Here is a 16,836-nt window from a genome sequence, read left to right on the forward strand (position 1 = left end):
TATATATATATATATGTTATTGGACTAGCAGTCAAAATTAATTTTAAGGCAGGGGTAGATTTACCATTTTTGTAATTTTAATTTAAATGATTACTAATTTAGAGATACATTTTAAATTTTAGTCTTAGTTTTAGATTCAAGTTGAGTTCAAGTTTTTCATGAGCAACATGATTGGTGGGCCCCACCTAGGATGGATCCTACTTTTTCTAAAACTTGGGCTTTTATAGGATACAAGAAAATATTTTGTCTGGAGTCCGAACACAGTTTTGCGTCTGAACTTCAATAAGATTGCATCATTTGTAAAGTGATGGGCCCCATTTTCACCATTTTAAAAAGTTAAAAATACAATTTTCCATGTGACCCAGTTTGAAGACCGCCAGAATACCTCAAAAAAAATTTCTGTTGTTCAAAACATGGCACTGTTCATAGCCGAGCACTGTTTATTTTTTTTTTCTCATCTAGGATTTTTTCTAGGATTTAGGCAATATTTCTCTGCTACTTCTGAAGAGCATTATAACATAGCATTTTTTAAGATGGAATACAAAGATTTTGGTGACGATAATGGAACGGAGGTAAGTTTCACTGCATCTAAAATGGTAACATTCATTAGAGTTTGCTCGATGTATTTCGATTAATAAATTTTGTTTATAGTTTCAATTAATTTGACTTTTGGTATGGATTTCTATTGTTTTATCCAAACCTAGTATTTTTGTAGTTCTTGAATATATATATATATATATTATTAATGTATTAAAAGGTGTATTAAATACACATGAATTGGGTGTTATTTTTAGTAAGAAAATCTTCCGGTGCTTTTGTTTATTTCACGGGAGGAGCCATTGTTTGATTCATTTATGAGAAAAAATAAAATAGATAGAAGACAAATTTTGACTATAATACAACCAAAAGACCATCGAAAGAATACTTCAGTACCACTAAAATACTACCAAAAAATCATTAGAATATTACTTGAACGTTACTGGAATATCAACAAATTATCACATTAATATCACCATAATATCACAATAATATCACTATAATACACATAAATAACACCAAAATGCTACCATAATATCAAAATAATATTGATATAATATCATAATAATATCACTGTAATACCACCACAATATCACTACAATATCACTAGAATACCATAAGAATATCATTAGAACATCACCAAAATATCACATGAATACCACAAGAGTAACACCAGAATATCACCATTATACCACAATAATTATCAATATAATATCACAATAATATCACAATAATACCAGAAGAAAACCACTACAATATCATCAAAATATCACCGCAATGACACCATAATACCACCAAAACACTACATCAAGACACCAAAATACCACCAAAATATTTAGGTTGTATTATTGTGATATTATAGTTGTATTATTGTGGTACTCTTATGAAATTTTAGTGACGGTCTTATAGTATTTTAGTGATATTTTGGTGTTATTTTTGTGGTATTATTGTGATACTATAGTGATATTGTTGTAATATTATTGTGGTATGATGATATTCATGTGGTATTTAGGTGATTTTCTAGTGATATTCTGGTAATATTATTGTGGTACTCTAGTGGTATTTTATGGTATTCTTTTGGTATTTTGGTTGTATTTTAGTTTGTATTATTATGGTATTTTGGTGCTATACTTGGGGTATTCTGGTTGTTTAAGGGTTGTATTTTGGTGGTATTTTATTTATTAAACTGTGGTTTTTTAATAGTAGTATGTTTATTTATTGGTGCATTTTTTTAGCTTTTAGGGATGTTTACTAGTTGCTTTTTTGGTAGTACTGTATGATTGTTGTTAATCTTATATTATTTTAGACCCTTTTGGTTACACTTTCTTGAAAAATATGCACACATGCTTAGTTTAGTGAGTCAAGTAATGTGGATAATAATCCAATTGTGGATTTTTTGCTTGACACCATTGTGCATAATTAAAATTATGCATATAAATTATATTGTGGTTATTCACATCATATTGGATTTATTGTTCGAAAGGGTCATGCCGGTTATTTTCCAAACTCAAAGAAAATAAAAAAGTAGAGATTTTTTATGTGGTAAAGCCAATTTTAAAATGGAATAACCTCTCAAAAACACTGTGAAGTTTAAAAGAGCAGAGACTAGGGCAGGTTGTCTAGCTATATTTGATATGACGTTGATGTTAATGGTAATTAGAGGGTCAAACGTTTTATAGAAACTCATAACCATTCCCTAGCTGAGCCAGATGACCAGTATCTCTTGAGATCTAGTTGAAGCATTAGCAAAATTAATGGAGATGTGCTCACACTAATGATAGAAGAAAGAAAGGTATTGGAGCTACTGATGCATTCGACTTTATTACAATGAAAGTTGGTGGAGTTAAGAATTTGACATTTTAAAGAAGAGATGCATTCAATTTTTTTTTCAAAAGGAAAGAAGAATGAGGATTGAGAATGGCAACACCAATGTTTTAATTCAATTATTCACATAGAGGTAAGCTGAAGATAGTATGTTTGCATGGGATTTCCAGACTAATGAATTAGGTGGGTTGATGAGCTTTTTTGGAGCAATGGCATGTCAAGGGTTGCTTATGACTCGTCGGGGATGTCATAATTTTTTATACAATTTATCAATTGAATAAATATAACTTTTTTGGTGCTCCTTTTATTGAGATAAACCACCAACATCAAAATGACCTTTTTAGAGTTGGCTTTTTATCCAATGAGACTATTGAGTCTTTCAATTGGTTATTCAAGACATTTATTCAGATAATGGGTGACAAACATCCATTAACAATCTTCGTCGACTAGGATCAAGAAATAACAAGAAGCATAAGAGAATAATTTCCACACACACTAATCATAGATTATGCTAATGACATATTCAAAAAATTACCTACAAAGGTTCATTGTTCCATTGGTAATAGAAGTGATTTGATTTATACATGTATGAGTAAATGTGATTCAGAAGAAGAGTTCGAAGAAACATGGGTAGTGATGCTTCAAAAAGGGAACATCTACGATAATGATTGGTTACATGATTTGTATTACATTCAGAAGAGGTGGTCCAAAATATTTAAAAAGGATTTAGTTTGCTTGGGAGTCCTCTCCACATAACAAAGTGAAATGACAAATAATGTTTTCTATTGTATTTTTAAGCCTAAAAGCTCCATCATCGATTGTTTTTGGGACTTGAAAATGTCGTGAAAATATGGAGATGAAATTAGATAGACGAGGACTTCAAATGTGTTTAATCTTCAGTTGTTCTAGTTGCTAAAAGCAACATTATGTTGAGGCAGACTGATGCATTCTATACAAGAAATATATACTCATTTTTTAGGAAAAATTTTTATATGATGTCAGTGGGCATGCAGTATAAGAATATGATAGAAGTAATTCAGAATATTACATTAAAATTTTGGATTATATAAGAACAAATAACTATTGGATAGTTGCATTTGACAAAATAACTTTTGATATAAGTTGTAGTTGCAAGAAATTTGAGGTGATGGGGTTATTGTATGCCAATTGCATAAGAGTTATCGACAAAGGAAATGTGGCAAGGATTCCTGATAAATATTTTGTAATGCGACGATCTTCAAGTGCCAAACATGATTTCTATTTAGAAATGCTTATCAAAATTTCAAAGATTTAAAGTTGAGGAATAGTTCTTCAAGTGGTTTGATATTTCAGACCAACATCCATAAATATTCATATAAAATAAGCATCAAGGCCCAAGACAATGAAGAGGCTGAAAAGTATGTACTAGATTCTCTGAAAGAAATGTTTGTTGATGTTGACTCAATATTGAGCAGGAAATCTCTCAATTGATTAACAGTCTAAAGAGAGGAAAGACCAAGAAGAAAGAAAACACTGTAAAACTAAGTGATACAGTCAAGATGAGACCAAAGGGTATTTCTAATGCTAGGTTAAATGGACATTGAGAGAAAAAGAAGATAGCTAAAAGTAAATATTATATTTTGTTTTGTAGAATGAAACTATATCATATGAATCTTTAATTTTTTTCATTATCACTTACTAGTTAACAATTAATTAACTATTACATTTCATATCACAGGAAATGAACCTATATCAAATGAAGAACATAATATATCTTCAATTTCTACCCGTTTTTCTATAAGACTGGATTTTGTCATAGAGGTATGATATTAATACAATTGTGTAAGAATGAACATATATCAAACTCATATTACATTTTTTTTTATAATATTTTGTTGATGAATAATTTAAAGTTACTGGTGCTCTTCACATCCTCAAGTGCACCAGAACCAGTAGAAACTTATATTATTTTAATGATGAATTTCATTTACTAAATGAAAGAATATGTTTTGTTATTGTGAACAAATAATTTTAATCAAGAGTTTCTGTTGGGATAAAATGATTGTCATTATCTTTTGTCCTTGGAAATAAATAATTTTGATGTCCCATAATTTATAATTTGGTACATGCATTATTGTTTGAAAACATTAACTTTGTGGTTCTTTCATAATACCACTCGAAATAACATCAGAACACCACCACAAAAAAACTATAAGTATACCACCAAAATATCACCAGAATACCATCAAAATAACACCAGAATAACAACATCATACCACAAGAATACCACATCAAGACACCAGAATACCACCCAAAATATCAACAAAATATCACCAAAATATCATCATAATACTACTAGAATAATATAAGAATACCACATAAATACTACCAAAATATCACCCAAATTATCACCAAAATACCACAATAATACCACTGTAATACTACCAAAAATCTATAAGAATACCTCCATAATACCACAGGAATACCTCATGAATAACACCTGAAGACCAACAAAATACAACCATAATACTACCAAGTAATACACCTTAAAATTTCCTATTTTAATAGACATTTAATGTTCATTTAATGCACATTTTTTATGATATTACACTTTAAAGAATGTATTTTGCATGTTTTTGGTTTCAGGTACAATGAATAAATCTTTAGAGAAAATGAGAGCAAAATGGAGCAAAATGACACAACATTATATGACGTCATAGCGCCAGTTCTTAGCACCATAGAGCCAGCTATTTGACGTGATGGGCGCCATAGCTCCCCAGAGAGGCGTCATCGTGCCATAAATGGTTTCTCTAGAAGATACATTAAATTTGACCGAATTTTGAAGGGGTGCTTGAAGTGACCCTTAGTTATTTTCAGAGATCTATTAAAAGGGAGCAAGGGTTGAACAAAAAAGAGAGTTTTGGTGTGTGTTTAGAGGACGTTTAGATAGTTTTAGAGGGTGCATAAGTTCATATTTGTGAGTCTTTGATTGTGTAAGAAGGGTTTGGAGATTGTTTGAAGAAGAGTTTGGAGATTGTTTGAAGAAGACATAAGATAAGTAATTTGTATTTGTGTTTGAGTTTTTATTGTTAAGACTTGACTTTCAATACAAATCATGTGTTTTTATTTTATCTCCATGAATTATGAGCAGTTTTTCTTTCTTTGTCCTTGCATATGAGAATTAATCATGTGGGACAAGAATGGTTTAAATATTTCTTTTTATTTTATAAAATTGTAATTGTATTTTTACCGGCCCATAATTTACTTTTCAAACCGATCACTTCTAATGTTAAAATCCGTCGCAAAATATAATAACCCAGGAGGGCTATGATTTCACCAACTAGTGAGTATCACACTTAACTTTAGAAAGAGTCATCGTGATCATCCAAGTGAGAGTGCAATTAGATAGGGAGATAAGTTTTGATGGGTCTAGAATTGATGTTTCTAGGGTGACAGGCTAGATTCTTTTATCAATTCAATTTTGAGTTTGGATCTAAGGGTTCCTAGTAGGTTATATAGGGAGAGAACAATGGTATTCTAGAAGTGGGAGGCTAGAATCTACTCAACACTACTACACAAGCTCGAACAAGCTTAAGGTTAGCCAATATTTTTTGCTAGCACCGAGAGGGGGTAAAGAATGGGCATGTTTCTATTTATTGTAATACAACATTTTATATTTTTAATCATTCAATTCCTAAACTGATTAAGATCTCTTTACAAGTGAAAGATCTTTTCATTATATTCAAATTCTTTTAAACTTTATTAGTCTTTTAAACATTGTTCATACTTTCTTTTTAAATTTAGATTGCACGTGAATTTAATTTTAATCATTTGCAAAAATTTTGACATCAATAGAAATTTTTCCAAGTCATTATTAAAAAGTTACAGCTTCCCTGTGGTATGGATACAGAGATTTTTAAAGAAAATCTTATATTTCTTAAAACGATATGTATACTTACATAATACCCCCAGTGTGAAGACTTATTATCTATTTTCTAAATCATTCTATTTATTCACACTAGCCGTTAAATATAATTTAGACCAAATTTTTAACAATCTTTTGCTAATTGAGCCTTCCAAACAATAAGTTATTTTGACAACTCTAATCACACAGCCATATGATATTAATGATAGGGCGATAATTAAAACTTTTTATTTATATTAACATATTAATTTAAATAAAATTTAAATATTTTTTATTCTATTTTCTATTTATGTATGTAAATAGCAAAGTTTTAGTTAAAATATTGTATTTATTTAACATTACCGCATATATATAAAATATAGAATTGACTCATTAAAAAGTTGTCAAATTACATGATTTAAATTTGTGCAAATGTGTATAGAAGTAACTTGTTAAACTACTAATTTGTTATGTTGAGCTTTCATATTCCACAATTATGGCAATTATATATGAAATATTATGGATTGATTTTTTTTTTTCAAATAAAACTAAAAAAACTAATATATTTTAAAAAAATTCATATTCAAACATTTTGTACTTCAAATAATATAATACATAAATAAAAAAAAAACATATTATATTACATGACAATATCTCACAATTAGTTCTATGCATAGCACCCACTGTTTCAACTAATCATACAGCCTATCTGACAGCCAAATTAATGCAATCCAGAATGTCAAAAAGCCTCTCGGCGATAAGACATTCCTCTACTTTCAGGCTTCAGAAACAGCAAAAGCCATACATAAAACAAAATTCCTATGAATTTACATATCTAACACCCACACTTCTATTTTTTACATTTATAACACATCTCCGCAGCATGAAAAGCTTCATTTCACCTTTTTTTTCTATATAATATATATATATATATATATATTTTGATATGGTTTAAAACATTAAAAAAAAGTTTGGGGACTAATTTAGCACTTTCATAACTCTAGGACTAACATAACCCCATATAAATAGTTTAGCGTAAATAATAAAGTTTTGGTGTTAGAAATGTAAATACATAGGAATTGGGTGGTATGTATGTAAATGCCCCATATTTCTAACCATACATCATGTGAATGGGTAGAAATTTGAGAAGAGAAGGCTACCAAGAAGAATGTAAGCAATGGAGTATGACCAAATCAAATAACCAATTCTTCTTGAAGTTGTGCCTGGAGAGAGCAGTAAATATGAAGCAAACCAGTAAATAGGTGGGCTGGCAGACAAAAATCTTGTAGCCACCTGCAAGAATAGAATATCACTTGAAACAAAGGGGGGAAAAAAAATTACTGATAGGTACAGGAAATTTACATTATTTACACAATGGTACAGTGCAAGAAATAAACAAAGAAACTCCCCTAAATCTAACAAAACAAAGTTGAGAAATTAGAGACTTTGATATCTAAGTAAAGCGGCAGTATTTACATACATATCACCCAGTTCCTATGTATCTGCATATCTAACTTTACCTTTTACATTTACATCGCCTCAGTCTTTCATATCACATCAAAAATATCATTATTTTAACTTTAAAAAACGTGAAATATGCCGTTTCATGTATAGGTAAGGTGACATGTATGTTAAAAAAATAGAAATTTAGGTGTTAGATATGAAAATACATGGGAATTGAGTGGTGTGTATCTAAATCTATCATAAGTAGATTTTATAAATTAATTGCAAGGAAATAAATTTTGGCAGAGTAATATAAATTTCTGACCTGAACGTGCATTACAAAGAGTGCCATGAATGACATGAATCCCAGATGAAGAATGAATGGAAAGATCAAGAGGGAGCAGTATCCTTTTTTAAATTTGATGAAGGAATCTATTTCAAGCTCCACAAAATGAGAATTCTTAGAAGACATTGGTTTATTCCCACTTTTCCTCCTTCGCAAATCATGATTCCCTGTTTCTGAAGACAGATTCTTTCATTATAAGAGGGGAATAAATAGGGAAATTTACATACATACCATAATTCTCATGCATTCACATTTCTATCACCTAAATTTTGATATTTACATTTATAACGCTATGGTATTAAAAAATATAAGCATGAAAAGATTTTTCTCTCATTTAGAAAGTTAGTCGTAGTGGTATTTTTTTACGCGAGAATGACAAAAGATGATTTAGAATCCCATTTCTTTCTATATTTCTATTCTGAAGTAGGAGTGACCCGCCCGTAGAGGCCTCATTGTACCTGCAAATTAAGGTTGGATTGAAATGAAACCTCTATTCCATTTTGCAAAAGACTGGAGGCTCATAATACTCTAGAAGTTATTTCAAAAAATTGAGTGTTATCTATGCAAATATGATAGTATAGGTGTTAGCTATGCAAAAAAATTATTTGAATTGTGTGTTATGTATGAAAATATTCCCCAGAGCTACTCAAGCAACTTCTTTAGCATGAAATTGAGGGAAGAAATACCTTTAAACTCCAAAGAAGTAGAGCTATTATCTGAAGAAATAAGTTCTCCAGAATGATCTTTCCCATGTGGATCAGAAGTAATTCTGAATGAATGAAGACTTTGCTGCAGTAAACTTGCATAATAAATAACCGAGGCAATGGAAATGGTGAGTATGGGAGATGCGAGAAGAAAATTGGGCAGCTGCTTCACTTCAAAATACTTCAAGAAGCCAACGCCCCTGATTTAATGGGGAAATATTCAGAACAAAAAAGCAACAGAAAACAGGAAACATGTCAGCTAGGCTAGTCTGAATCACGCTTATTTTTGTTTTTATTTTAAAAGCATATTTGTTCAAGGGCCGTGTGGGATCAATTTCGATTATTGTTTTGTTTTGTTTATATTTATACTTAAAATGAAACAACTTAAAATGAAACATATTTGATATGTTATAACATTGGTTAGTTGTTTTTAAAAACACTCGAGTGTTTTTATAAATTTTTAAAAATAACTAAATATATTATAACATATCAAATATATTTTATGTTAAATAAAAATATATACAAAATAAAATTAAAATTAAAATTAAAAATCAAAATCAAAAGTGAACTCAAACGGTCCTTTAGAAAGTATTTTAAAAAATATGTTTATTTATTTTTTAAAATAAAAAATAAGAATATGTTAAAAACACATTAAACAAATATGTATTTAAAAACAAAGGAAACACAAAAATATAAATAAAAACAAAAAAATTAAAATTGATCCCAATCAACAATAATAAAATGAACAGAATATGCTTGAAATAAGTTTAATATTTTTATAACGAAAACCATGGATGAATGTTAAACAACCTGCATAAGTTTTTAATAACAGACAAAAGGAGAAACAGATGAGTGAAAGTTCTCAGCCAAATGTTAATACAGCAGAAGGTTCAGAGATTATTATAAACAATAGTTTTATCCTGATTATTTCGGGTCATCATTGTGAATCCTTATTTTTCAATAGTACCTTTTGAGTGTTGTACTAATAATAATTTTTTGTAATAACTGATTACACTAATTTACATGAACTTAATAAATTAATTAATGAAATGAATTAAATAAATTAATAATAATTAAGATGTAATCAAATATAAATTAAGTCACATTTAAAAATTTAAATAATGAAAGAATCATAAATTTAATATAAAAAGAATAAATCGATTTGATCGATTTTATTAATTGTAAATACAAAAAAAAATATGTGAAATGGTGATCTCTATATAGATTAACTTTGATCAAATTTTAACAAATAAGAATGTAAATTTTAAACTAATAAAAGAGAATAAATGATTGCAATTGTCATTTAATTAAACTACAATTATAAGTGATAATTCAATTATGTAGAAAAAATATTGTTTAGATGAATTTTAACTAATAAATAAATAAATCATAAAATAACGGCTAATTTAGGTTACAAGGAGATTGAGGACAACAAATTAATTAATCTAGACTGAGCAATTGAGGATAATAAAAATAATAATAGTTTTTGTTGGGTTAAGTTAAAAGAGAAAAAGACAATTGGAAAAAGACAGTTAATCCATTACACTCAAAATTTTACATATAATAATCATAACAATAATAAATTATAATTTGATAATTACTAGCTATGTATATAATTGTGTTAGAGGTCTCCCGTTAAGCAAAGTAACAACCAAGAAGGAAGAGAAAATGAGACACCTTCCAAGTAAGATGGGTGATTGCGTTGCTTTCTTATAACAATTATTTCTTATTCCTCTACATCAAATGCAATTAGATACTTCTATGTTTTTACATACATTGAGCAAATTTTCATTGTTGGCAAAATTATCTTTCTTTATTCATGATAGATTTATATGAAATAAATAATATTCAATAATTTTCATGTTTTGAATCTCATGACTATTTCACAAGCACAAAAAAATGATCAATAAAAATTTTTGATGAAAAAATAAAAAATATGATACATATACATGATTGCAAGTGCATGTTTCGATGATTGAGTTCAAATACTGGTTGGGATGCAATGTACTCATGCATGTAAATGAAAATGAAAAAAACTGCTGCAAATTTTTAGGTCCATTTTAAAGTGTTGAAAGGTGGTAATTTTTGAAACCGGTGTACTATAAAATAAAATAAGATAAATGATGAAAATAATAATAAGAAAACAACGCTTTCCATTATTGCACTTTACTTCTCATGACAAATAGATATATACTATTTTACCCTTTTATATTATTTTTCTAATTCATAAATTACTATAATTTAGAAACACATTCAACAACGGTTTCAAATAAATCACTTTGAAAATTAAATGAGCAATAGAAAAAAACTTGTCTACAACGTCAGAGAGCCAAAAGAAATAGGAAATGTGAACAATTCTTTTGTATAACTTGTGAATTTGAAAAATATTTTAAACATGAATGTTTATTATTTTAATTTTTTTTAATATCATTGGCTATTTTATAAATATTGAAAGATTTCTATGCTTAACAAAATTTGGAGAATGATTAATTAAATGAATTTTATATTTGATCGTCAATTTCTATCTTGGTATTCAAACCTTCCAGACCGGGTTAATGACAAGTGATATGTGGGATTTAAAGCCAGTCTTCTTTTAATCATTTTGAATAATTTCTATCCATATTACCTTAGGTCTACACCTCCCAATTAATTCTCATGCATTCATCGTACCAAATTGTTGAATTGATGCATTTTCTAGCCTTTAGATTACACTTCTAAACTATCATGGTTTATTTTCATTCCTATATGGGCGGCATTGGCATTGCTATTAGAGGAGATAAGTGATCTTATTGTTGCAGTTGGCAGGCCCATCAAACATTGGGACAGTGCTTAAGTTGAACTCAAGGCGATCTCTTCCGTCAAACATTATGCGGATTCATGAATGTTTGAAGTTAATGGTATCATCATTAAAAGTGACAACAAAAAAACATCATTACTTCACTTCAACAAGCTAAGTCTACTGACATCTGGAGGTGGCGACCAAAGGATATGGAGGATCTTTCTTTTCTGACTTCATTCAGACATGTTCTATTTCATCATATAGATAGAAAGAGAAATATGGCAGCTCATACTCGTGGTCAAAAAGCCATACATGATAGTTTTTTTGTTAGGTATGTGAATAGTTCACACTTCCCTTTTCCTTTTGTTGATTTTGATCGAGCCCATGTTTTGTTGAGTTAGACCCTTATCGTACTCTTGTATTGCGAGATTTTCATTTTATAGTAATGCAAAATGCACATTTCAAAGAATCCTAAATATATATCACTTTAACAATTCTCTAATATATCATTCTTCATTTATCTTTCCTAATTTTGCAAACCATCATTAATTTAATTATCCCTGATCATTTTTATACTCAAGTAGAACCCATGCAACACTATGAACGTTATTAATTTTCATAAAAATTTTACGTCTCCATGATATCGGCTTATTTGCATGATAATGCTAACGTAGTTCTTTATTTTAACCATCTAATTTTAATTATAGAAGTTATATACTCATTTATATCTTCATTCGTCTATAAAATACATCCAAGATAAACATATCACCTGGATATCACTTTATCTTATAAAAATATTACTAATAATTTCTAATATAAAATCTCAAAAATTGAATATCATTAAACTATGGTGCATGATTTTAAAATTGATAAAATTAATTTTTGAAATATATATATTAAAAAATAAAATCAACGAGCATTATAAGATTACTTTTGAATATTTTTTTTCAACAATAAATGAAAAAATTAATCACACAGAAGTGATCTAAAACAAGGACATAAATAGTAGATGATTTTGTCTTCCACAACTACTTATCACACAGTATGTTTCAGTAACAAAATGTAATTAGAATCACCATCCATCCATCATCTAATACAAGTAATATTGAGATCATAGCATTCATAATAACATATTAATGCAAAAATAATTAAAAAGAGCAGCATAAAAAAGTTAAAATTTTTAAAAGACATCTATGTCCCCATGTCCTCCAATATAGAGTTCCACTCTTATCTCCTTTTGACAGAGAAAAATTAAGAAAATTATCTCCCTAATGGGCAATGGAGGAACATTATACCATCACTTCCACTAAGATTTTAAAATCAAGATGTTGTTTTTGACATAAGGCTTGAACACATCCCTGCCACTATGTAATTAGCTATAGCGGTAGAACAATACAATTCTACTTTCTACTAGACTATGAAATTAGTGAATACACTATGAATTGATAAGTTTCTAATGTGCTCTTTTTATCAATTTTACAGTCTAAAATTTGAAGTTGAAGTGCAAATCGTAGTATATGTCTTAATGTATTAGTGCTTATCAAGCATCTAAATATATTTATAAAAAAAAACATCTAAAAATACATTTAATTGTTATCGGATGTGATTCATTTGAAATAACTTGAAAATGTGCATGTAAGAGCACTGAATATGATGTCAAGTCTACTCGCTGTGAGATATAGTAGTGATCCAACCATACCTTAATAATACTTCGAATTTACAAATATTCCACGAGGGTTTCTAACTAGTAGTGTTTTCACTTATAGAGCTATTTGTGCTCATACATTCTTCCATGGTCAAATTTCTTGATAAGTTCCTATATATATTTATTAGGATGATATAAAAATATTTCCTTCTCTCGTTTGCTTGATAACCTTAAATGTAGAGGCCAACTCCTCCATCAAGTTCATCTCAAATTAATGACCGATCATTTGAAAAATATTCTCAACACAATGAGTCATTTATAGCACTAAAAAATATACAATAAACATAAATTTAAACAGTCAGGATATCACAATCAGAGTTTCCAATAAACAATATCTTGTCAACAGTTCCCTTAAAAAAAATATTTTAAAATAAAAATATGTTAAGTCTGTCATATTATTCCATAAAAGCTTGCTTTAATTCATACAGGGTCCTTTTTTAGTTTGTAAACATGATTAGAGTAGGTTGAGCTGTCAAAACTAGGTGGCTGCTTAATATATACATTCTATTCTATCAAGCCATTTAGAAACACAATTTTTACATACATCTGCTACAATTTGAAGCCCTCCAAGCATGCAAATGTGAATAAAAATTTAACAACCATAGGTTAAGCTGCTAATCGAAAGGTTTCTTTAAAACCTATTCCTTCGATTTGGTTAAACCCTTTTGCAATTAATTTTAGCTTTCTCATAACTAATCCGAGATTCATTCAATTTATTTTTAAAGACACATTTTGTTCATGCAATGCTCCGACCAACAAGTCTTGTGACTAGTTCCCAAACATTATTTATAACAAATAGATTTAATTTCTCTTGCACAGCTACCACCCAAAATAAATTTGTTAATGTTTCTTCTACCCTGGCTAATTTTATCAATAAGATAAATGTGGTATGGCTTATTACTCACCTAGAGAATTTCTAGTCCTAACTCCTACAAATGAATTTCTAATAATCTGATTTTTAGAATAACTAAGGCCCTCTTCTGGGACAATTTTTTGTTTTCTGTTTTTTTATTTTTAAAACAAAAAACAAAAAACAAACCCAAAAATAGTATTTGTTTATTCATTTTTTTGTTTTTTTTTTTATTTTGTTTTTAAAATGCATAAAACTTAGTTTAAAAACATCAAAAACACAGAAATTATGTTTTTTGTTTTAAAAACACGCTTTTCGGAACATTACCTGTCGCCACCCAACTGACGCCCACCTGCCACCCGTTGTCGCCTACTGCCAGCCCGCCGCTCCTCCTGAAGCCCGCCGCCCCTCCTGAAGCCCGCCGCCCGCCATACCACTCATAATGCTTCATGCTGGGTGGAGCAAGGAAGACGTCGTATACGCTATGGGTGGCAGAGCTTAATACTAACGCACGTGCACCCAACAGTTTTATTAAAAATATAGTTTTTTTTTTTTAAGAAAATAAGAAATACTCAACCAAACATATTTTAAATTTTTTTTGTTTTTAAAAATATATAAATCATAACAATACCAAACATATTTTCTAAGAAGAGAAAATAGAAAACAGAAAATAAGCAAAACAAACTAAAAACAAAAATAAAAAATAGAAAGTAATCCCCAACAGACCCTAAACACATTTTTACTCCCTAGGAAGTGGCTACTCTTTATTCTTCAGGTCTAAATTTTCAATAGTAATTATGACAACCTCGCTTAAATTTAATTCTTTAGTATGGCTAAGGTTACATGAATCATTAAAGATAACTTGTGCAGACTCTTTTACAACTATGTTTCTCTTAATAAAGACTTCAAACAATTTTCCTGTCAATAAGAACCCTCAAAATACTACTTCAACTTTATCATCAAACTTTCTTAAGTTGGTTTGTCATTGTTTGGAACAAAATATTGACACCCAAAAACATGAAGATGCAATAAATTTGGTGTTCTTCCATTGAGTAATTCAAAAGGAATTCTATTTAACCAATGAAAAATATTGCTTCTATTCAAAACGTAACACACCATGCTTGCTAATTCTGTTAAAAAGGTACTTCATATATTTGCTCAATTTTGATTAGAAAGCCATAAACACGGTCAAATTTTTCCTTGATGTTATAACATTTTATTGCGGAGTTTTAGGCACAGAAAATTGTGTGAAACACCTAGCTCTTTGCAAAAGTATTCAATTTTCTTATTCTCAAATTATCTTCCGTGATCGTTGTGTATAATAAATATTAAATAACAAACTTTCCTATGAATCAAAAACACAAATACTCTAAACCTGTTAAAAAATCATTTTTATGAGTAGGAACATTTACACAGACAACTCCAATAATTGTCTACTATAACTAATTGATAAGATTTCCTTCATATACTTACAACAATAATATGTCCAAACAGATTCATATAATATATCCAATTATACTTATGCCGTCAATATCAAAATTTAAACATTATTAATCCTAAATCCTCCTGAAAATGTATGATTGAAATTATACTTATGCATCCATATAGTTTCAACAAGAAAGTTTTAGATAAACATTTAACATCAAAGTATTTATTATATAGTTGACATGTACTATGTTATGCTTTAAACCATCATGAAATATTTGCATGTGTGCACGAGTCAACAAATCCCAAATGTACTGGTACATTCCACGAAGCAACAAATGTGTGCATGAAAATGCATGCAACCAAAGTGTGAAAACATCAATGGCTGATAACAAATATGTAATTGCCGATCAAGTTCAAGCAAATGTACAACTTTTTGTTAGGGCTTTGACTCTTCTTTGCGAGAGAAGTTATAATTAGTGACACGACAAGCATGTTGATGTCATTATTTGACCTGGGAGTTTGAAATTCTAAGATGGGAACAGGTGATCGAACAATGAAAAACAAATTATATCACAAACTAATGCTAATAATAATCCAAAAAAATGAAAGAGACACTAATGATTGAAATTTAAATTAAACAAAAAAAATTGTCTTTCTCTGTGTTACCTCTGTCGTCTTCAATACACATTTTCCCATTAGTCACTCATCTTCTAATCAAAAGCTTGAATCCAAAAATGCTAATTTAAAGCACAATTAAATAACTATAAACAAGTGAATACTCTATTTTAAAATAAAGTAAAGGAAACAAAAAAATATGCATGTTCATTAAATTTAACGAATCGGCGTAAATAATTGACAATTCAATATTTCATTATGACTATAAGAAGACTTGGAACATTCTACCATTTAGTGCAATATCTCATTTATATATTATTTTAATAATTTAAATTTGTCAGAAAAACAACATCTGAGTTGTACGAGTTAAGATATTTCAATATTAAACACATTTACCAATATACGTGCATAGGTATTTCATGTCCTTGGCTAGTATCAAAAAAGGATGAACTCCATCATATTCAATATGCACAGGCAAGCAATCTTTATAATTCATATCATTTTTATGTTCATATTATTCACTTCAATATAATTTATATTTTTTTTAAATAGTGTGTAACAGTAATAAGTATTAGTAAAAACATATACCTCAGACTGTCAAAAAACCTTGTTGTTCGTGAACAGCTCGTGTTCGGTTCGTTAAGTAGCTCGTGTTCGGCTCGTTCGTTAAGTAAACGAGTCGAACACGAACAAATTTTTAAAGCTCGAATTATAAACGAGCC

At 29.0% G+C, this 16,836-nt stretch overlaps 1 protein-coding gene across 1 annotated transcript in view; it reads right to left on the reverse strand.

Annotated features, from left to right (window-relative positions):
• Positions 1 to 7,195: 7,195 nt before the first annotated feature.
• The window catches only part of LOC110036422 (GPI mannosyltransferase 2), a gene marked incomplete at its 5' end in the record, with an annotated part of 23,550 nt that continues 13,909 nt past the window's right edge, over positions 7,196 to 16,836 (reverse strand). The window contains 3 exons of the mRNA XM_020740862.1: positions 7,196 to 7,537; positions 8,013 to 8,206; positions 8,720 to 8,937. Of these exons, the coding sequence (XP_020596521.1) occupies positions 7,367 to 7,537; positions 8,013 to 8,206; positions 8,720 to 8,937 (583 nt within the window). The remainder of the gene's footprint in view (positions 7,538 to 8,012; positions 8,207 to 8,719; positions 8,938 to 16,836) is intronic.

Source organism: Phalaenopsis equestris, unplaced genomic scaffold, assembly GCF_001263595.1.
Source record: "Phalaenopsis equestris unplaced genomic scaffold, ASM126359v1 Scaffold206200, whole genome shotgun sequence".
Taxonomy (NCBI): Eukaryota; Viridiplantae; Streptophyta; class Magnoliopsida; order Asparagales; family Orchidaceae; genus Phalaenopsis; species Phalaenopsis equestris.